The sequence below is a fragment of the Podarcis vaucheri genome, assembly GCF_965113315.1.
Source record: "Podarcis vaucheri genome assembly, chromosome: 3".
Classification (NCBI taxonomy): domain Eukaryota; kingdom Metazoa; phylum Chordata; class Lepidosauria; order Squamata; family Lacertidae; genus Podarcis; species Podarcis vaucheri.
Window position 1 is genome coordinate 62,121,992 of NC_138761.1, and position 23,500 is coordinate 62,145,491.

At 40.0% G+C, this 23,500-nt stretch overlaps 1 protein-coding gene across 2 annotated transcripts in view; it reads right to left on the bottom strand.

Moving 5' to 3' along the window:
• Nucleotides 1-4,998: 4,998 nt before the first annotated feature.
• VTA1 (vesicle trafficking 1) overlaps nucleotides 4,999-23,500 on the bottom strand; it is a 29,430-nt gene continuing 10,928 nt past the window's right edge. For both annotated transcript variants that reach the window (XM_082215990.1, XM_082215991.1), the window contains exons 5-8: nucleotides 17,556-17,661; nucleotides 16,034-16,201; nucleotides 13,837-13,917; nucleotides 4,999-6,019 (exon numbers count right to left, since the gene is read on the bottom strand). In XM_082215990.1, the coding sequence (XP_082072116.1) occupies nucleotides 5,874-6,019; nucleotides 13,837-13,917; nucleotides 16,034-16,201; nucleotides 17,556-17,661 (501 nt within the window). In that variant the 3' untranslated portion in view covers nucleotides 4,999-5,873. The remainder of the gene's footprint in view (nucleotides 6,020-13,836; nucleotides 13,918-16,033; nucleotides 16,202-17,555; nucleotides 17,662-23,500) is intronic.

The following is a 23,500-nucleotide window of genomic DNA, read 5'->3' on the forward strand; positions in this document are numbered from 1 at the left end:
TTTTGTCTTTGCTGAGATCCACAGCAATAAACATAAAATCTAATCGTTTAACTTATTCCAGTCTTCCCTTTTCTGGCCAATGAATTTGGGATTCTAAGTCCTGGCAAGCATGAAGAATGACACAACACCCAGGGCAGCAAAGCATTTTTCATAACTTTCTGCTGAATCATTTCAGATTGGTTGTATACAATGCAAGGAGGAACCTCTCCATCACCCAAATCCAAACTGGCTTGCCTAAGGGAGGGCTGCTTCATGTTTGATATTTTAGGACGATGTGATTGTACAAAGGGAAAGTTTTCTACTGGGAAACTCTTCAGGCTGGCTCAAGGCATTTTGCTGCCTGAGGCAGAGCAAATTTACAGTGCATATGATCATTGCATACTATGTTTTAAGGAATTTTGTACAACACCATAGGAGGGGAATTGTGCCTTGAAATATGGTTTATAAAGCATTTAATAAATAAAATATAAATTGTGCAGGTGCCTCCCTCCTTGAAGTACAATAATGATATATTAAATCACTAGCAACCTGCTGCCCTTTTTTGTGACACCTTAAAAATCAGTTGCCCGAGGCAGCCGCTTTCATCTGTCCAGAGCATTCCGCTTTGTGAGAATAAAACATTTTCTTTCTGCTTCCTGTCATGCACTCTCTTGCAGATTCCGAGATCATTCCTCAGGATTGAGCACCTGTATGTAAGAAGCTGCAGCAAATTGCTTTGACATGCAATTTTTTTATTGTTGCACTCTAATTAAATACATCCATGTGCAGGCCCCATGTGCAGGGTGGGGGGAGAATTAGTGGACTAAGGGAAAGTCCTGGAGCTTGGGCATCTTAAAGTCATAGAACTGTAAAGGGAAGGGACCCCAAGGGTCATCTAGTCCAACCCCCTACAATGCAGGAATCTCAGCACATGGTAATCCATCAAATTTGCAGCACTGTCTACCTGGGAGACACAAGAGAGATGTAATTTGGTACAGCTTCGGAATTAATGTCCATAGGTGCAAGCCTATTAACATTATTGGAGACTGCATCCTGTTAATTTAACAGCAAGCTAGCTGGGCAGAATGCACTGGAAGATCTGGTGCTGGGTTTTCATGCACCACAGAGAGTGAGTGAGAGCACTAATAGGAATCCTCAAACCACCGCAAATTTTGGAGCAAAAGTCTTCAACCTCCTTGCTATTGAGATTTTCTTTATAGTCTTTATACGGACTTTAATTCACAGCTCCACTTTGTTATGGCTCTTTGGAATGCAGAAAGCCAAGGCTATGGGTTTAAGTATCAGGAAGTAAAACCAAAATGTTTTGACATTTGATGTGAAAATAAACCGCTCCAAATTCTTTCTCCTGTTTGTTGTGTGCAAACAGAATAGCTCGCAGATAATGGGCAAGTGAAATTGGTTCACAAGATATTCTGTTCCATGCTGAAACAGGTGTGCATTTTGTGTCATCCAACAAACGGCATCCTTTTAGACAAGTCCCCCAGCAATAAGCAGCACCTGTGCACTTGGTAGGAAATCAAATGACGCAACCACCTGGTGCCCATTCCATGTTAAAGACATTAATAGGGCCAGACAAGGAAGCAGGTGGCTACCATCTGATAGCATCATCCAGGCACACCCACTGGCTTCTGCCTGGTGACTTAATCCCCTAATTTCAGCCTGCCCACTTCCATGAGTTTCTTCTGTTCATGAGTACAAAGGTAACACCACTGGAGGACAGCTAGATGAATCTGTAGGGGGTACCACTCCGGGTTAAACCAAGGTCCAAGTGAGTGCCAGGAGGGAGTGTGGAACTTTCAAGGAAAAGGTGCTAAATAAAGAAGCCTGTTCTACTTAAAAGGTCAGAGTTCAAGGTCTTAAATGACAATCCCTGGAAGATTCCATGGGCAGAAGCAGCTTTTCGGTAAGCACAGCTCTGCTTCTGTGACTGGAAGCTTCTGTGAACTGAGCAAAAGAGATAGGAGCCAAGCCCTAACCTCCAGCACTCCCACAGAGCTTTCAACTGGCTACTGCACTTAAGTGCTCGAGAAGCAGTTGTATATCACTGGCAAAAACATTTCATTTTAGAGAGTTTTCCATGTTCAACTAACGCCAGAGAAAGTTGGAGGACGTAGTCTTCTCTATTTTTGGAATCTGCAAGTGTTCCAGGTTTTATTTGGATGAAAAATACTACAGACATTTCTCCTGGCTTTACTAAGCTGAGTAAAACTTGAACCTCCACACACAAAGAGAACAGAGGATTCCCAAGTGAGTTCTTTGAAAGATGCCTACAGTTCAGGAAAGCTGAACCCAAGAAACGGATTATCTGTGCATACGTGTGTATGTGCGTGTGTGCAGCAACAATTAAAACACAGGTCTTTATCATTGCAGCAATGCATATATATAACAAAATCAAGGTCATTCCTTGATGGGAAACATAATTCCTTAATTATGCATTAGGCCAGGAACAGCCAAAATGGTGTTTTTTTCAGTGTTGAGGGGCTATAACTCCCATAATTCCTAGCCACTGAGCATGATGACTAGGGTAATAACACCCCAGTGCCGGTGAAGAGAAGTGAGGTTTAATTCAATTTACTGCGTAATGCAGGGGTATACAATATGGTGCCCTCCAGGTATTATTGGACTACAACTCCCGTTTTCTTTTCAACAGCCATCCTCTGTCCAAGCTGCTCTTGAGGATTCCCTGACTCTCTGAAGCAGGGGGCAGGTGGACCTTTTTGGCTCCATGGGCAGACCCTTTTCAGGATCTGCCTCATGGGCCAAATGTTCAAAGGTGGGCAGGGCTGCAAACTTGTTAAAAACCCTTTGTGTTCCACTTGAAGCGGGAAGACTCCCAAAGGCTTTTGCAAGCCTCTTTCTGCATCTTTTAAGCTCTTGATCTCTGCGGCCAAGTGCTTTAATGCAGTTGCCATGCTTCTGTTGAAAAGCACAGGGGTTCATAAAGATTCAAAGTGTTTGAAGCCCTTCTCCTCTCTTAAAGAGTGGGGAGGCTGCTCTTTAAAGCAGTCCACATGCTTCCATTGGGAGTGCAGGAACTGTATTAAAGCATCAAAGGGCCCATTTGAAGCAGCTTTCCCCCTCCTTTAAAGGGGCAGGGAGACTGTTTTGAATGGTGCTTTGCACTGGTTCTCCTGTAAGCAGTAAAACAATAAACAGGATGGTACTACAATGTCTACTGCAATAGACACAAGACAACTGTCTGTAAATAAACAAAATAAAAATGGCAGAAGTAGCTTCTTTCCCAAATCAGTTTTATCTTAAACAATAGCAAACACAGTAAATAAAGAGTTTACTTGTAACATGCCAGTGGTTCAGTTCTCATTTCTTCTCTTTCCAAAATAGATCTTGAACAATTGCAAACACAGTAATAAAGTTCCTTCTTGTAGCACCTTAAAGACCAACTAAGTTAGTTCTTGGTATAAGCTTTCGTGTGCATGCACACTTCTTCAGATACACAGTGTGCATGCACACGAAAGCTTATACCAAGAACTAACTTAGTTGGTCTTTAAGGTGCTACAAGAAGGAATTTTTTTATTTGGACTATGGCAGACCAACACGGCTACCCATCTGTAACAGTAATAAAGAGTCCACTTGTGATATACCAGTGGTTCAGTGCTCGGATGTCGTTCCGGTAATCCTACGTTTTATCACTAAATATCTTGGTCATCGAGCCGACAAAATCTATTGTAACAGAATTCCACTGAATTAACAAGTAGAATAATGAAAATTAAAAATCAAAATGAGGAAAATCAATGTATTTTTAATTTTTTAGATATTTAGCGACAAAACATTGGATTATTGGAACAACATCCGAGCACTGAACCACTGGTATATCACAAGGGGACCCTTTATTACTTGTATCACCTGTAAGAGGGCAGGCAGCAGCAGTGGAAGTGATTAGTAGAAGTGGCAGACTCTCTCATCTTCCCACCATCCATCCTTAAAGGCGGTAAAGGGCTTTAATATGATAAATACCTAAGTTTTCATTGTCACTGTGCACACACACACACATGTGCTCATCAGCTGAGGCTTTTTTTAAAAGTAAGAATTGCCTACTTGGATCAGGCCAGTGGCCCATCTAGCCCAGGATCCTATCCTCACACCTGGGTTTCCAGCAATTGGTATTCAGAAGCATACTGCCTCCAACAGTGGTGGCAGAACATAACCATCAGGGTTAATAGCCATAGATAGCCTTATCCTCTATGAATTTTTCTTCTTCTTTTTGCATGGGCAAGTGATGGATAAAAGAAATGGACACGCCTGCTCCCTCCCAGCACATGGGTGTTCTTCCTGTACATGCAAATGATTGCTGAGTTCGAACATATTATGGATTGGTTCTAGTTTAATGGAGCCTAAACACCTTGTGGAATATAAATGTCTGAATATATTGGGAATGTCTAGTATAATATACACTGATAGATTTAACTCAATACCCTGCTTCCAGGCAAGATTCCAGGCAAGACTGCAGTTCTAGCCTTGAGCTGATTATTCCTTTCAAAAAGTTATTAAGCTTCTAAGACTGAACCTGCTGATCTGAACCTGGATCAACCAAAAAGATCAAGGGTTGATGCCTCCATTCAACAGCCACTGAGTGGATCCTATGGGGTGGTGCATCAGGCATGGAGGAGAGCAGTGCTGACAGGCCTACGTTCTCTTGGGAAGATGCAGCCACTGATCAAGTAGGTTGCCTTTTGTGTGATTTCCCAACTTGCCTGCCCAATATCCCACCTGGCGACTAAAGAAAGCTTTGGCCCATCCAATCCAATTCACGCTGATCTGTGGCTATGTGTACCTGACTCATCCAAGGCCCTCCGAGTACACCTGATCTGAATCGGGCCTCAGCTGAATCCGATGCACCCCCTATCCCATTATGTAGAAAATACACAGGACTAAAACTAAGACTAGTGATTTAGTGCATTTGATACTAAAAGGCTTTTATTCCTTATTAAACAAGCATAGACACCTGTTAACATTATATGAGTAATTCAACACCACATGTAAAGGGTGCAAGATGCTTTAATGGAGTCTACAATCTACTATTAGTTGAAAACTTAAATTTATGTAGCAATTTCCCCATCTGGCTACAGATGCAAATAAAAATACCCCCAAACCCAAATAACAGCAAATCCAGGTACTTCGTTATAGCAATGGCCTCTTTCTAAGATTCAGAACACAAATAGTCTCAAAGTTCAGGATGCAGCCGGCTTTTGGACTTCAGACACATCTTTCCTTTGATTCCTTTTATCTTCATACATGAAATAAACCGTACAAAGGGGAAAGAACCAGAAACAAAGTACAGCATAGAGCTTTGATGAGTGCTGGAATCACACAGCATTAAGATGCTTTTGCCTCAAGTATATTTAAAGCTCCGTACACCTTTCTAGTCCTCAAAAAAGCCTCCTTCTGCCTCTTTTTGGCATATCACAATCTTATGGTATAAGGCTCCAAAATCATCACCTGAACTTTAAAACCCTTCTGCATTTCCAAATTATTTTATTTTATACTTCAGACAAATTCCAAAAGCACTAACTCCCCCTTTTCATTTTAAAATAAATAAAAATTAAATGCATTTTTTTTAGTAGCTCAAATGTTGGGGCATTCTGCAACACTGGACAAGAAATGCTTAGAATTTGGCATCTCGTGCTCAAACCACTGTCCCCAGATGGTTCTTGTTTCTCTGCCAATAAATGAAGACAGGCTGTAGTTCCAGACTAGACTACAGAAAGATCTGATAACAGAGACACACATTTTGTTTTCTTGTCACAGAAATCAAAAGCTTTTGTGCAACGGTGTTTCCCCGACAGGCTGAAGGTAGGAGTAATGGACTGTTCAAGTTTTCGAAGCGCAAGTCATGAATCCGGCGGACAAAGGCATCATTCTCTGCCTGTAGTCAGTAACTTGAGGGCTTTCTGTAGATTTTGCACAGCAGTGCTCACATCTTCATATTGCAAAGCACTGCCAGCATATTTGCAATATTTCTGGGCCTTGGCAAAGTCTTCGGGACTCAAACGAATTTCCCCTGTGAAAATCAAGAGAGAGGATTAAGAATCAAGGCCACTACATTATGCACATATTTACTTAACCACTTGAAATGCTTTGGAAATATCAATGGTGAATGCTAAAGTTGTCTGATACCCTTTATGAGTAAGCCAATACTTTGAGAGAGATTTGCCCTTTATCTGAAGCCACTAAGGAAAGCTTTTAAAAACGCCACTCAGTTAAGGGTAATCATGTTACAATGTGCACAAAAACAAGGACAATGTCTCATGCGTTAACCTTACATTTCCTTCCCTCCCGCTCCAGCCTGGAACACAACTAAGGCCATTCATGCCGCCTTGGTGTAATTTGTCTAGATACGGGAACATCCCCTGTTACAAGATACACCCATTCCTTGATGCAAGATATGCACACCGTCACATTTCTGTCCTCAGGTTAAACAGTGTCAAATATGTACTTAATGCAGCAGCAATTTAATATAGAATGATATACTTCTGCCTATTTGTATTAAAAGAAAATGTCAGGGAGGTGCTCACTTGTAATAAAATGATACAAGTTCTCCAGACTTAAAGCAAACTTGTGAAAGTTTGTTACTGTTAATGTCTCAACAAAGTACGATACAAAGCAGAAGGTAAGAGGAAAGGTGGAATAAATCCTCTGGCCTGTTTTGTCAGAGTGGTATTTAGCCATTTTTTAAAAAAAATCTGCTTCATTTTGTTTGCATCATTGTTAAGTAAGTGGCCTTGGGCTGATGCTTGCCTGAATAAAGATGGCAATATTAAGTGGTTAGTGGCAAAGAAACAAGCCTACATAAATAAGCTAAAGTAAGAAACAGCAGATTCCTGACTTTGGATCACAAATCCCCTATCTTAACTATTAGCTGAGCTACTACAACACCACAAAATGTTCACAAATCTGCCAACAGCATGCCAACAAATGCTGCCATGTCTGAGGCTGCATTAACAGGAACAAAGGCAAACAAACCAAAGGAGTAGGTGGAGGGAAAAATCTGTTTATCTTTTATGATGTTCTGTGGTCAGGGAGACCAAGAGGGTATGGTGAAGTATATTCTGCATACTGATTTACAGAACAATCTTAAGGTGGTGGTAGATTTGAAGGTAGAGAAATTGCCACTTCTGAAGCTCGGCCAACTCATGCCAAAAGACGTGTGTGGATTTTCTGTCGTTTGTTTTCCCCCATTCAGCCTTTTAAAATTCCTCCCTTCAATGTTAATGGGAGGGGAAATAACTATGCCTGTCCTAGGACTACAGTACTTTTGGGGAACAAGGAAGCTTTGGACTGGTGGACCAAGGCCCTCCAAGATGCAGCCCAGGAGAAATGCTCCATTTTGGGCCCTCTGTCTATGCAGCACCACCACAGATACAGAGACAACACTTCCCACTAAACCGGAGAGGCCACCATCAATGGACCTCCCCCTCTCCACTGGAAAACAGCTTCCAGCAGCCCCTTCAGCTGTTGCTCCTGGAAGTTTAAGATGTATTCCTCACGCTAACCCACTAGAGTTTTATTTGATTTGTAGCTTGCCCCATTCCAAAGGCTTAAGATGAGTAATAGCATGTTAAAACACCTTTACAAATCCTGAATTTCAGCAGTTATATTGCCCTAGTCCTAGCCACACAGCTTTTGGAAGATCCTCATATTTGAGCTTTGGTAAGTCTCCAAGGGAAAGAATATTCTACTCATATTGAAGAACACCCCCTGAGAGGATGACTCAGCACCTCTCTGTATGCCCTTAGTTCAAAACTGGCACATATTTTGAAAATTTAAGGCAGCAATCCCAGTCAATCTTAAGAGGTTATGACAGAACATAAAGAACCAGAAGCAGTATGTTCTAGCTGCAAGTCTCCAGTATTATGTACACATGTGTTTTTATTGTATTGTGTTTAATTTATTATTGCTATTTGCCTTGGAGGATCTGTGTTGCGCTCAAAGGCAGGTCAAAATGTTTTATAAAAAATAAATAGTATTTTGTATGTACGCACTACACCCAGGAAACAGCTTCAAATGTGGTAGAATATTTTATACATACAGTTTACAATTTAAAGCTATGCCCACCACCAAACTAATCATGCCAACAAACTGACCGGTTAAATATATGTCAATTCACCATCTTTTGTTTGACCACAGACAAATATTGGTAAATATTTCAAAAATCCACGATGCATATGGTGCTCAAAGAATTGGCCTGTTGTCTACATAGGCCAGCTGCCTTTAAAAACTGGTGTTTCTTATTTCAATAATTGCTGTATTTTGCTAAACATCACAATCCTAGGCATGTTTACTCAGATACAAGTCCAATGAGTCCACCTGAGGTTTAGGGGGCATTCCTAATCCTGAATATTGCCTGGTGGGACTGAACAGAGTGGTGGAACAATGGCTGTGCAAAATGGCTGAGGTGGGGAAGAGCAGGCATGCCAGCCTGGAGTTGGTGCAGTGATTGGGCCCAATGCTGTTACTTGATAACAGCAGGAAAGGCTCAGGATCCAATGGATCCCAGGCTAGCTCCCTATGCTTGGTATACTCTGTTTCAGGGCTTGTTGCTGGTTGCTGCCAGCAGGGATCCCACAGGTTGCACTGTTTTCTGCCCCAGCGTTCTGTTGGCAGAAGGGAAAGGTGTGTGCCAGTGTGTGCCACACTGGTGTCACCCTGTATTATTTTTTTTTAATAATAATTTTTATTACATTTTTCCAAATTACAAAAAGAACAGAAAGAAAAAGCAGAATAGAAGAAAAAAAGGAAAAAGAACAGAAAATCACATCCATTTCAACAGCTTATTTCAAATTTCCATTGGACTTCCCCACATCTCCCGCATAATGCATTCTTGATAATAAAGTCATCAGCAAATTATACCCTTATTTCGTGTGTTTCTTTATATTTTCAGTTGCAATTTAAGTTTAGATCTCTTATTCTCCATTTACTCTAAAAATATCATTTTTACCCATTTAAACTTTGATTCTTTCACAAATGTTAGCAATTTCATAGATAATTAAATTTCATTGCTGGGGCTAACGTTCCAAATCATACGACGTCTTATGTTTCATACAGCTTATAATACTTTTGCAAATAGTCTTTAAATTTTTTCCAGTCCTCCTCCATTGCCTCTTCTCCCAGGTCTCGGATTCTTGCAGTCATCTCGGCCAGTTCCATGTAGTTCATCAATTGCGTCTGCCACTCCTCCAGTGTGGGCAAATCTTGGGTCTTCCAATGCTTGGCGATAAGAATTCTTGCTGCAGTTGTAGCATACATAAAAAAAGTTCTATCCTTTTTTAACACCTTCTGGCCGACAATGCCCAGAAGGAAGGCCTCTGGTTTCTTGGGAAAGGTGTACTTAAACACCTTTTTTAACTCGTTATAGATCATTTCCCAAAAGGCCTTCAATCTTGGACAAGTCCACCAGAGGTGAAAGAATGTCCCTTCAGCCTCCTTGCATTTCCAACATTTATTATCAGACAAATGGTATATCTTAGCAAGCTTGACTGGGGTCATGTACCACCTGTATACCATTTTCATAATGTTTTCTTTCAAGGCATTACATGCCGTAAACTTCATACCGGTGGTCCATAACCTTTCCCAGTCCTCAGACATAATATTGTAACCAATGTCTTGAGCCCATTTTATCATGGCTGATTTAACTGTCTCATCCTGAGTGTTCCATTTAAGCAGCAAGTTGTACATTCTCGATATTACCTTGGTCTTTGGTTCTAACAACTCTGTCTCAAGTTTCGATTTTTCCACCTGGAATCCTATTTTTTTATCTAGCTTAAAAACCTCATTAATTTGGGCATAATGTAGCCAATTTTGCACCTTATCCTTTAATTTTTCAAAGCTCTGCAACCTCCAATTACCTCCAATGTTTTCTATTATTTCCCAATATTTCGGCCAATATGCCTCCATATTGGATGTTTTCCGAGCTTTGGCCTCTATTGGTGAAATCCACCTCGGGGTTTTACTTTCCAATAAGTCTTTGTATTTTTTCCAGACCATAAATATTGCTTTTCTGACAATATGGTTTTTAAACATTCCATGTGTTTTCCCCTTGTCATACCACAAATACGCATGCCAACCTAACGAATTATTAAAGCCTTCCAGATCTAGGACATCAGTATTTTCCAATAAAATCCAATCTTTCATCCAGCAGAAGGCCGCAGCTTCATAGTATAACCTTAAGTCCGGCAGGGCAAACCCCCCCCTCTCCTTTGCATCAGTTAGTATTTTAAACTTTATTCGGGGCTTTTTGCCCTGCCAGACAAATTTAGAAATGTCCTTCTGCCACTTTCCGAAACAATCCACTCTGTCCACAATCTGCAAGGCCTGGAACAAAAACAACATTTTTGGCAAAACGTTCATTTTTATAGCTGCAATTCGGCCTAACAAGGATAGTTTCAATCTTGACCAAATTTCTAAATCTTTTTTGACTTCTGACCAACATTTTTCATAGTTATCTTTAAATAGATTCAAATTCTTAGAAGACAGATTGACCCCCAGGTATTTCACTTTTTTAACAATGTTTAGTTCTGTTTCCTTCTGAAACCCCTCTGTTTCAGTAACCGTCAAGTTTTTCCCTAACACCTTAGTTTTTTGTTTGTTCAGCTTAAACTGGTGTCACCCTGTAGATGGTGGCTGGTAGATGCCAGCAGGGCTAGGAAGAGATATACCTCTGTTTAATTCAAACTCACTCACCACTCCCTTGACTGGGGGGGGGGGTTGGGTTGCTCTGGTACTCAGTAGTTAAGTGTGTTTGGGACTGAAGACTTGCTCGTGAAGTTTGTTCAGAGCAGCCTTTCTCAACCTTGGGTCCCTAGATGTTGTTGGACTACAACTCCCATCATTGCTAGCCAGCATGGTCGGTGGTCAAGGATGATGGGAGTTGTAGTTCAAGAACATCTGGGGACCCAAGGTTGAGAGAAGCTTGTCTGGAATGTTGTCTAAGATTCAATTTTAGAACAGCTGTTCAGCAGAGACATCAACCCTGACTGGTCAAGGGTGCTGCTTTGAGAAAGAGCACCCCATTAAATTAACACATGCATGCTGAATTAGGGTTTTTGAAAACCTTAAACAAACATTAGCCCTACCCTTGAACTAATTTGGGACAGGATCCAGGGTGGAACAGGATTTCCCCAGGTCATCCTAGGGTGGGTTAGCCAAATTCAGAATCCACACATTAAAGCCATAGGGCAAATGCATGGACTATAAACTAGCCATTCTATCAGAGCATTAAATGTTACACTAATTATTGTGTAAAATACTCAATCACTGTCAAATAGACTAAGTTCAATGCTGAACACACAGGACTTATATTACTTTCCTAATTTAAAATACTAACACAGTTCCAACTGTGACGTGCACAAACTGATGACTGTTCAAGTTCACATTTAACATTTAGTCAATAGTGACCTCTCCTCCTTTTGAAAAACACAGCAAGAACAAATTACCCCAAAGACCATCTTGAGGACATTTTGTTTTTTCATATTATGATGCCAAAAGCAACTTGAAAATCATTCTTTTAGAAAACAGCCAAGGCATCAGTCCAGTATTCAACTGATTTTCTGGAACAAAGCCTAAATTAACCAATCTAATCTTATTTTTACAGTACCTACTCTATTACATGTTCTGTTGGCAACAGGCCTTATTTATTATTATTGAGGCCCACTTCAGATACCATTATAGCAACATTTCAGGAAAGGGTTTATAATATTTGTAAATGAAAGGGAGAGAAAACTGGAGTTATTTCAAAAAAATGAACATTTAGAAAGTTAGCTTACATGTTAGCTGCTTTTAAATCTGCATCATTTGAAAGGACTAAATTCTGAAATACCAAAAATATTGACACATGGGTGAAGCTGTGCTTTATGCAGCCTGAAAGAAGCCAGGCTCTCTTCAAATCCAAGGATAATATTGGTATAGTAGTTATATTCATTACTTGAAATGTGACAGTGCAGAGTTAACTTCCACCAAATATGAATCTTTCAGCTAGGCAGTTAAGGACCTGATATGGAAACTGAAAATGCATTTAGATCAGGGATAAAGAAATTAGGCTAACAAGGAAGGAAAGCTTTTTAAAATGAAAACTGGTGTCTGACAAAACTTGTACCTATTTAAAAACTGGCTTCACATCTCCTCTGAGATTTCAGAATTTGCTTGAAAAGCATACTTTTATTCCAAAACAGTAGTTACATTTATCTGTGGCTGCAAACAGAGTCATGTGGTACCTTAATTATTATTATTTTTTAAATTGCTGGGACATAAGCTTTTGAAGCTACAACCCACGTCATCTGATCCATTAAGAGAATTGCGTGCATCGTCTCAAGTGCTAGATGCACAAATCCAGATCAATACCTGATATCCAATGCCCTTTTGCAAACCCAGTTCCTGATTTTCCAGGTACACATGTTTGTATAGTCCATATACATCCATGCCTATGACCTTCACTCCAGCTCCATCACCCTCAAATGACCCCACCCTCCTTTTGCTGCCTCTTCTGCTTGGAACTCCATCCCAGGACACTTTGAGTGTTCTTTCAAATCCCATCTGTTCAGCGATGCCGTTAGCACAACCCCCTAAATACTCTACTGTAACCAAGCCTAAGTACATGTAACTGAAATAAGGCATTCTTTTCCTGCTTACCCCTGTCTTTACTTTCCTCCCTTTCTGTTCCTCTGTATCAAATTATAGGCTGTAAAATTTATGGGCAGGGACATGCCTTTTGTGCTGTGTAAAAGCACCGTGAGCATTGATGGTACAATAGCAATAATTACTGCATTATCACATTGAATAAAAACACACAAGGATATATTGCTGAAGGTGCTTTGCACAAAGAGAAATAAAAACTACTTCCTATTGGTGAATGGGAGATTATGGAGTGGGGTTCAGATTGTAGAACTCAGCACGTAACAGTATACGTATATGGAATTAAAGTGCAAGGGATTGCATGCCAATTACAAAAAATGATTGCAGCAATAGTTCTTGTATAGCTAGACAACCCTAGTCCCCCAAATCACATCTGTCTGCCTATGCATTATTTTGTCAGCACATTATTGCTGGGCAGCTTTACGCCACACCCACAGAATGGCTGTTCTTGGAGAAAGGTTAGTAGAGAAACTCTGCGGCACATAATTTCACCAGCCCTAGTTTCCTAGTCAAACAAAAATAATGGCAACACAGTATCAACAGTCTGATTCTGGTTAATAACTTGGCAAATTAAACATTTAGTATGAACTAGCAGGCAGACAATGCAAAGTTGATAGGCCAATTCTGATGCCTGTACAATAGGGCAGCCTTTAACCTATACTTAACAGTGGTTAAAGGAAGAATTTTAGCCTCAGCCAATTTTTCAATGCTGGCGCCCTTCATCCTCTCCTCATTTTTATAGTCCACAGGACACAGAGGTTTGTTCTGAGAAAGTATTTGAAAACATACTCCTCAGTTAGCTGTAAAATTACCGAATATCCAAGGTCTACAGTGGTGGGGGTGGTTATATTTCTAAAAAAATATGCTTTCACATATTATTATTCCTGCAAGGCCACTTTCATAACACATTACCTCTCAGGCACAAGCTGGAATGTCTAGTCCAAGGAGTATTTTCAGTTACACGGGCAAGACTTTTGCTACTCTGCAAACGTAACTTGAATTCCCGATTCAAGATTATAATGATGGTTATAATCTTAAATACTCTTACTTGTGAGTAGATTTCACTGGACTCAGCAAGACTTGCTTTCAAGTAAATAGATGTGCTTCTAGCTTTAGGTATGAAACTCTGTTTTAACGCAGCCTGCAGCCAATCCTTTTTGAATTATGCAAATCACGGGGGGTGGGGCTTACCTGTAGGTTGGACATTATAAAGCGAAGGATCTACTATGGGAATATTCTGAGGTGTGGGTTGAATTGTACTGCTTGTTACACCTGTGAGTAACAAAAGAGATAAGAGATTTGTATATTTATATCAACATTTGCAAATCATTTGTCTTCCTATTTGACTTCACAGATTCGCTGTGAGGATATCATTTTTCCAGACCAATTTGGAATAATAGCCCCATATAGATATCTTAACACCAGCCTTCTGGGATTCATAAAAATAACACACGGTAGGTGCACACAACATTCTGTAGTGAACAAATTTATAGAACTAAGTACAGTGGTGCCCCGCAAGACGAACGCCTCGCAAGATGGAAAACCCGCTAGACGAAAGGGTTTTCTGTTTTGGAGGCGCTTCGCAAAATGAATTTCCCTATGGGCTTCCTTCGCAAGACGAAAGCCCATAGGGAAATATCCGGGACAGCGGGGAAGCGCAGTGCGTCTTCCCCACTGTCCTCGGACCTCCTCCGAAGGCTGGCGGTGGGGAGGAGAGACCTTCTCCCCACGCCAGCCTTCGGGTGGCTGTCCTGAAGACTTGTGGTGGGAGGAGGGTTTTCCTTCCCACCGCCAACATTCAGAATGCTGTTCTGAATGTTGGCGGTGGGGAGGAAAAACCCTCCTCCCACCGCAAGCCCCGGGAACAGAGGAGAAGCGCTGCGCCCCTTCCCCTTTGTTCCCGTACCTGTCCTGAAGGCTTGCGGTGGGGAGAAAAGCCCTTCTCCGCACCGCCAGCCTGGCAAGCGGTTTCCATAGGAACGCATTAATTGATTTTCAATGCATTCCTATGGGAAACCTTGCTTCGCAAGACGAAAAACTCGCAAGAAGAAAAAACTTGCGGAACGAATTAATTTCGTCTTGCGAGGCACCACTGTACAAGGGACCATCTGAACAGCCTTCCTTTGGCTCCACAAGGGTCAGAAATCTCTGGTCTAAGACCACTTTACTGTGTTGAAAGAAAACTGGAAGGAAATTAAGAGATCCTCTTTGTTAGAACCTAAGTGAATGTTTCAAAAAGCCACAACAACATTCTTACCAACTCACAATGCTAATAGTGAGCCCTAGCATATTTACTCAGAAGAAATCCCACTGCTCAGCTGTGCTTACTCCTAAGTAAGTGTGCGTAAGATTACAGCCTTAGTGTTTATATATGGGCATTTCAAATTTTCCATCCCTAAATTTGTTTAAACATACAAAGTCAAGATGATGTTATTTTATTTTTTCAGACGTACCAGTGTTTAATTTAACCTTGCTTTTGGCTACTGCAAACCTTCCGATTACATTTCCCCCAAGAAAATCCACATCTCTGTTGCCAAACCTTTCCTTTCATATGTATAAAAGAAAAAGAAAAAATAGGACTTGTAGGCCAAGATGCAAAGAGTTACTTTCTTTAAGCATGGCTAAGGTCTTGGGTGTGGCCAGTAGGATTTGTGAGTTTTTCCTCTATGAACAGGAAAACCTCTTGTCCTATCACAATATTTCTTAAAAGTATACTGAGTTGCAGCTTTCTGTGTAGCATGAGTAGCTGCTGTTCAAAAAATACAACATGTGCAGAAATAGTTGCACAGGTCTTTGGATCCAAACCATGCAATTCAAGTGTCAGTATACCACCATCAAATGCATACAAACTTTTTGCCTCTGGTTGTTCTTGTGGTTACCTTTGCTTAATTGATAACCTAATTTTATTTTATGGCAGAGGATTAATAGGCAAGCAAGAAAAGTATTATAGACCGGTAACATAAAGTTGATTTGAAAAAAAATTGTGAAGAACATCTATAACTAATATGGTGTAGTATATTGTTTTATATAATATCACTGCTCTTTTAATTTTATACTGCTCAACTTCACTTAAGCTGTAAATTACAGTCGTACCTTGGAAGTCTAAAGGAATCCATTCCGGAAGTCCGTTTGACTTCCAAAATGTTCAAAAACCAAAGCATGGCTTCTGATTGGCTGCTGCAAGAAGGTCCTGCAGCCAACTGGAAGCTGCGGAAGCCCCGTTGGATGTTCAGCTTCCAAGGCAAAGTTCGCAAACTGGAACAGTCACTTCCTGGTTTGTGACGTTCAGGAACTAAGCTGTTCGACTTCCAAGGTACGACTGTATTACACATTTGACGAAATCTAACAAATGAGACTAATGGGTCTGAACATTTGTAAACAACATTACCTGTGCTATGAGGCACTTCAGCGGGAGTGTTAGCTGGAGCATGCGCACCGGGTGGGATTTGTATGCCCGTGTAGTTGCTTGTGGGCACATCGCTTGATTCAAACGCAGAAGGTGAGTGAGATCCTGGGTTCAATGGAGCAGGGGACCCAACCTCTTCATTTTCATCATCTTGTAGGTAAAGAACAGAGGCATGTTGATTTTCCCCACCCCATTAAACAGCAGTGAAATTACTTGCAAATTTATACATATTTCATACTACTGCCTGCAAATCAATGTCTTTACAAGATCACTGGCAGGATAAACAAAAGAACCGCCCTGGAAGATTATATGCTCCATTACATGTAGAAGAGTGTGAAGGCAAAGTTTAGGCTAACAGATGACTTGAGGTACAGAGGATCAACATTCATCATCTGTACCAAAAGCACTCTCTAACACTGCACTATGAAAGACTAATATCACTATGATTATTTTAATTGAACATATGTCCCCAGGGAATAAGATGCTATGCTAGGGCATAGCGAAGTGCTTCAATAAGTCCCAGAACAAAACCAGATATAGAGTGCCATGTCACAGTGCAAATATTTACAATATGGTTTTCAAGAATTACAGGGAGAATAACACTTTTAGAAAACATGGAATTTTGTCAAGATACAGAAAGTTAGTTTCATTCTGTTTCAAGACTGACTTTTTCCACTTGCAGAAGAGAAGAAAGTGAGCAAGCAGAAAGGAATGGGGGAAGTCCTCCAGTACACTTAAACAATGCTGCTTTTCTTTCCCAAATGCACAAAGCAAGAATTATGAGACGTTCTTTGGGTATTTTGGAGTACAAATACATTTCCATACGAACTTTGGCACTAAAGAGACCCTAAACCTTCTGGGTTATGTGACACGTAAAATGGAACTGCTGTATATGAACAGCCTTTAAATATGATTTTACCAGTTGTTATCCTACAGATAAAGTAAAAATAGCACATAAACACAACAGCAAAAAAGAAAACAGGTAATCTAGAGTATTTTAAATATCAATGCTATTTTTTTTAAAAAGGAGTAAACATTCAGATACAGGTCTATGGTCAAAAATGTTTTCCAAGACAGCAAAGACAACCGTCTAATAATTCTAACAGAATATTTTTAATGCTATTAATATTAAATGTGCAAAACACTCAGCAGTTTTCTCTCAAGCCAAGAAAATCAATGAAACCAGCAAAGATAATATAACTAGGGCCAACTAGAGTCTAAACAGATGCAATCATTAACAAGAGAGGAAAGGATGGCAACCCTCCTCTTCTGCATTGCCCAGCATATGCAATAAAAGAAAATGAAGTGGAAGATTAATACTTCTCAGTCATATTAGCACCTTTGCATCTACTGACCTAAACACTGGAAAGTGGGATTGACTTTACATTGAATAATTATGCAGAATTTCTGCTTGCACTTCTTGCATCATTTAAATGTAAGATGTTTACTTTAAAAATAAATCAAAACTGTAAGCAATATTCAATATCACAAAATAGTTACTCACATTCCCCTTCCATTCCAGTAGGTCCAGATTGTGGTGTTTCTCCATTCTTTAGACAGTTATGAATATATGCTGCCTTCCACCTGGCATATTTTCTGTGTTGAACATTCTACAAAATAAAGCAAGACATTTATTATTAAATTATTTGATTTCTTACTATGGGGAAGCTTGGGGCTGCAAAATAATACAAGGAAAAGAAAGATTTAAACTCTAAATATTTAGAGTTATACCACTTTGCTAGAACCCACCGGTACAAATCCTTCTGATAGACCTTCTTATTCATGCTTTCCACAGAAATGGATTTTTCTTTCTTTAATTAATTTAAGGCATTTTATATTCCAACTTTCTGGCAAAAGTGTTAAAGGAAACATAAAAAGGAATAGTTGTTCTTACCATAAATGGTACTTGTTCAAAGATTACCAGGAGTCTCCAAGCGGGTAGTGCTTGGAGCTCGGAGACAGGAAACACCCACATTCAACAGAAGACCTTCTACAGGTTCCTCATTTGAGAATAACAGTTCCTGTTTTCAAATGGAGACTGTGGCTACTGTGCCTGAAGCAAGGCCCTTGCACAGAAAGCAGATATTCTCATAGAGCTGGGCTACTATGGAGGGGTGGGGGCAGACTATGGAGCAAGGGACCACAGCCATGTTGTCAGCAATAGGGCCGCTGCCGGTCACCAAGAAAGCACCTCCACAGGTGCCTTGGGAAGTTTCCTCCTCAGGGTTGTTTGCGGATAAAAATGGCAGCCACGTCAGAGGCAGAAGATTCCAGTGACTGGGAACTGACTGTGGCTACTGAGTACGGCCCACACCCTTGCTAGGCCTTTAATTTAATAGGTGGTGCTTTGGATTGTGAAGCTGGCAAGGTGTCGCTCACTGTGAGGACTGTAGGCATTAAAAAAGCCATTTTGGTCTGCCAGGAGTCGGGAGAGAAAAGACGGGGAGGGCAAAAATGGTTTATTTGTTTGACAACTGTTAAACAATGAAAGAGAATATAACAGGGGAGGAGGACAGAGAGAGCAAATAATCAGGAAAATATTCCTGATTATTATTAGGATAAATATTAGGATAAAGAGGTAACTAAGCAGGAGGTGCTCCAAACTGATATAGGAAACATACTGAACCTAAATAGGAGGGGAGGTGTTCCCTGTCTCCGAGCTGCAAGGGAACCAGCATTACTTGCCTGGACACCTCTGCCATCCGCAAGATAACCAATTCTATGCAATATGAACATAGCATCACAAAACAGCAAACACCAGAATGAAAAAAAAACAGAAATACAATACAGCAAATAGCTTCAGAAAATCATTTCTCCCCTTCCTTCCTGTAAGACATTAAAGACTGATAGAGTGTTGAACACTGGACGGACTAACTGTCAGGGATGCTGTAGATGCCTCCTGCATTGCAGATTCTGTATTGAGCAGGGGGCGGTTGGATCCCGTTATCTCAATGTTTCCTATTTAGACTTGCAGTCAAAGGCTCAATCCAGTATAACTTAGAAATGGCTGCCAATGGGATTTCTCTGTACCTAGTGTTTCCTGGATAGTGTATTTTTCCTACATTTCAAAACAAATGTCAAAGCACATTTTATAAAACCAGAAACTTTATAACTTTGGTCTATGTTGATTGCTTCTTGATGTTTCCAACACCGTAATCTAGCATAGGCCTATTCTAAAGAGACATTTTCTGTGGCTAAAAGAGCAATTTACTGCATAAAATACTTTATTATATAAAAATTATAAAATGAGTTTTGGTGTTAAAGTCCATGGAAGGTGCTTAATAACTACTATAGGAGAGGGTTGCTAGAATATAAGTGCTAGGATCTGGATGTGAAGAGACTTAGGTTTCTGCTGTTTTCTTAAGAAATAACTTTGGTATTAATGCCTGCCAAAACAGACTGGATGTTTTAGAACAAATCTATAGAGTGAACCTACATATTTGTTCTAAAACATGTAATCTGTAAGTGACAACATAATACAAGCCATGAAAAGACGAAATAGACTTGTCCATCTTGTATTTATATCCCATGATGCTTCAACAACTCGATAACTTACTGCTTGTATGTCTATACTGATTTCACTAAAAATGATCGAAGCCTTGGTGATCTGATTGTGGTGCTTTATGTACAATAGTTCTTTCATTTATGCTGCAGTCACCAAGTGTTGAGCACGTATGTACAAACCAAGTCCTTGGTGCCTTCCACATAAACATCTGGAACATCCTTCAGGGTTTTTACTTGTCAGTGGAATTGTTGCTTTTAGCAATATTGTTGTGCTTATTGGCTTGGAGCCAGAGAAGAACTGGCAGAAGGTGGCTTGGGGAGGGATCTAAAGTGCTGGGAAAGAAACTAGCTAGAATTGTGAGTTGCTAAAAGTGTGACTGGGGGGGGGGGGAAATGCATAGACACCAATTTCAGGGCTTCATTCTTTATCAAGACAATATGTTTTTCAGTCCAAATTTCAGTCCAAATGTTTTTCAGTCCAAATTTCAGTCCAAATTAGAAACAGCCTACAGGACTTGTCTGAAAATCGTAACTTCACATGTTTTTATTTAAGGAGGCTCCCACTTAGGGAAGGTGCCTTTGCCCCATTTTCAATTATCATCCCCTCCTTTTGAATCACAGCCCACCCCATTCAGGAACTGTTTCTTGACTCCTAGGAGAGGCTTTTTGGGGTGGAGGCTGCCAGCACGAGAAAAAACACCTTTTTCTATACCCCTTCCATTGGTTCCTCTCTAGGTCCAAGTCTCTTAAATAACAACATACTTGTGAAGTACTTTTTCTTAAATGACTGCCATGGTTGGTTGGCTTGTTTCGCACTCTGACTCAACACTTGGGAAGCTGAAATAGGTATTGCTTTGATAAAGCCCAATAGAATGAGCTCCCGAGATGGGCTTCCCTGCATCCCCGCCCCCCCCCATTAATACCTTCAACAACTACTAATTGCTTCTGGCTAAATAGTTGTTTTTTAGTTCAGCACTTTAGGGCTTGCAACATACTGCTAACTATCCAATAATCAACACTGGACACAAGGAAAACATTTCTGAACCTTCCCTCTATTTTCTCTTTGCTCTCACTGTTCTGTAGCACTTAATACTGAAGCTTATTAGTTTTCTCTAATTTCTACTCTCCATGAGCTGGTTCTTTCCAAAATACGTCTTAACAGGAAACAGTCACAATAACAGGAATGCAGTCTAGTTCTTACGGATGCTGGGTTATTTGCTCCTTGGAACATTTGTAGCTGCTGAGGAGGGAAGGTCATGACTTTGAATCTCAATGGGAATCATCCTTCTAACCTCAGAGAGGCATTGAATGAAGAGACTAGTTTACTGATACATATTTTCTGAATGTGCAAAATAACGTTACGATTTAGCTAGTTTACAAGCATGTACTATAAATTAGCTGCAATAGGCAGTATTCTACCACCAAAACATTTTCTAGCGGGAAATTATTACAATGTACTTATGCTAACCATTTTGATTTCTTACTCTTGTTTTTGTCAAGATATGTTAGGATTTTCGTTTAAAAAAGGGGGGGCTCTTCAATCTCAGAGCTGGAGGCCTTTTTCATAAATTACAGCAAGTTCATGTATCCTGCTTCTGGGATGTGAATTACTTTAACATGCGGTTAACTAATTTTATAGTCATTCCAGAACCCCTTTGACTAGCTTTGAAATTCGCCTACACCAACTTTATGAATTTTATACTTCTGAACAAGGCTTTCAACATTTCTGACATATTTTTCCATCCGGGCCTCTTAATTTTGACCATTTTGCACAATTCCTTCAAATTTATTTTCCAAAGGACATGCCAGAAAATGGAACATCTTGTTTAGAATTTATCTGTTCCAGCATGCCTCGGACTAAACCTCCTGGTGAACATGTGTAAGCAAGAGAAATTAACTAGGGAGCTGGCACACATCTTTATTTTAAAGTAGTCTTCATGATGGTTTCCATTTTCCCCCTTTTATTAGGCATACTTAACTCTAATCCCGTTCAGCCAAAATAAAGAGCCTTTGTTTAAATAAGAAATCTGCCTTGAGAAGTTGCTCAAATTATATTTACCCCAGTTATTTAAAACCAGGGATGGGTCGCTTAATAGGCACAAGTTGCATGCAAGCCTCCAAACCCTCCTTTACATTCTCAGAGATCTTCTTGGCATACGATCTACTTAGCTGCCATGTTTTTCCTGGATCTCTAGGCCCTTTCATCAACTAAATCTACCACTTTGCACAAGGCAGTAACAGCCTTTTACCTTAAGTACCCAAGGCTTATCGTACAATATATGATATCTGGATCTTCACCAACTTTTTAAGAGTTAGTGTCTCAAATGGGACCTTCTAGAGAATAGTCCTAATGGTGACCAATGGTTATGAAATGATCCTATTTCTTATATAAGTAACATGCTTACAGGCTTAACAGCAGTGAATGTCTATGGCATATTATTTTAAAATACACTCATTACATTTCTCCTAACATATTTAAAGCTTTACGGGTCTAATTCTTCTGAAGACAAGCAGTTTTTAATGGGGGAACAGAAGTAGCTGGCAGTAAAAAGAAGTATCTTAGCTTCTCATCCCAATACTCCCCCAACTATTCCTTGGGGCAACCAATAGTGGAGCCATACTGCTGAACACACTACTGCACTTTGGCCCTTTTCTTATGCAAAGTTCATTTCTTGTCAATAATGCTAGTCCAGGTTAGATATAAGGCCCTCTAGTCCCAGTGCAAGATCCCACTGTTTGTTCCCAGTTCCTGAATCACAAGTGTATTTTACGTCTGTATTGTCCCTTGCAGAGGACTATATTTCTCAGTGATCCAATAGCTATTAAGAAGTGCATTCCACTCCATTACAATTCATTTTCACATATAACTAGTGTAAGATCAACTACAGGACAATCAAAACGCCTGTACAATTTTAACGTTTATTTGGAAGGCATTCCTCCTTGAGATACACGTCCTCCTTGCTTTGACTAGACATCAGCTGAAGTAATTTCTTTTTACCTAAGTTTATACAAATGAAGTTAAGATGGGTTAAACCAATCTGCAGCTGTTAGGTATTATGTGTGTTTTTACTGCCCTGATCGTATGGATATATTCTAGTTCTATTTGGTTATTTATGTTTATTTATTAGATGTATCTTGCTGTTCTATTCTTTATATGTTGCCCTGGGCTCTGCAAGATGGAAGGAAAATTCACAAATGCAATAGATAAACAAATGTATAAATGATGGCTCACTTCAAAAAGCTGAGTACACTTAACATGATAAAAAGATAACCAAAACTATTAACTGCCTTGACAATACAGAATACAAGACCCTTTCCTAAATACCCTGCCCCCGCCCCTGTTGCCTTGAGTCCTTCAGGGCTAAAACAGCACCTAAATAAATATAAAATTATACCTGGTTAGAGAAATGAGGGTCTTTGGCTTAAAATCAAAGCTAGTATGAACTGAGATCTCGGTTTAGTTGATCATAGTTATATTTTTCAAAGATAACTGGATTCTCAGCCACCTACTTAAGATTTTTAATTTCTTTTGAAAAAGCAAAACAGTATCATTAAGAACTAAAAATTTCATTTTGATACATTTCATTTAGTTCCTTAATTCCGTCATTTCCTCCAATTTTATATACCAAATGAGAAGTGTGCAGAATGCTGGTTTTCTTCTTTCCCTCACTTTAAGCCATCTGAATGCCGCTAACTCTGAATGCTAAACTCTGCTACTTTTCAGTTCTATTCAAAGCTACTGTAAAAACTGCAATTAGCAGCTGCTATTCTGTGAAGAAAATAGTAAACTGGGATCCTAAGAACTGTGCAAGTTCTGTGCAGCCGAGTGGACTTCATGGCTTCTGTTTCTCAGACTGCTGCTCCCAAAGTCATATAGCAAACTTGTGTGTAACTCAGAAAACTTCCAAAGGCATTTTGTAATCCAAAGATCTGCTCTTCAAAGTC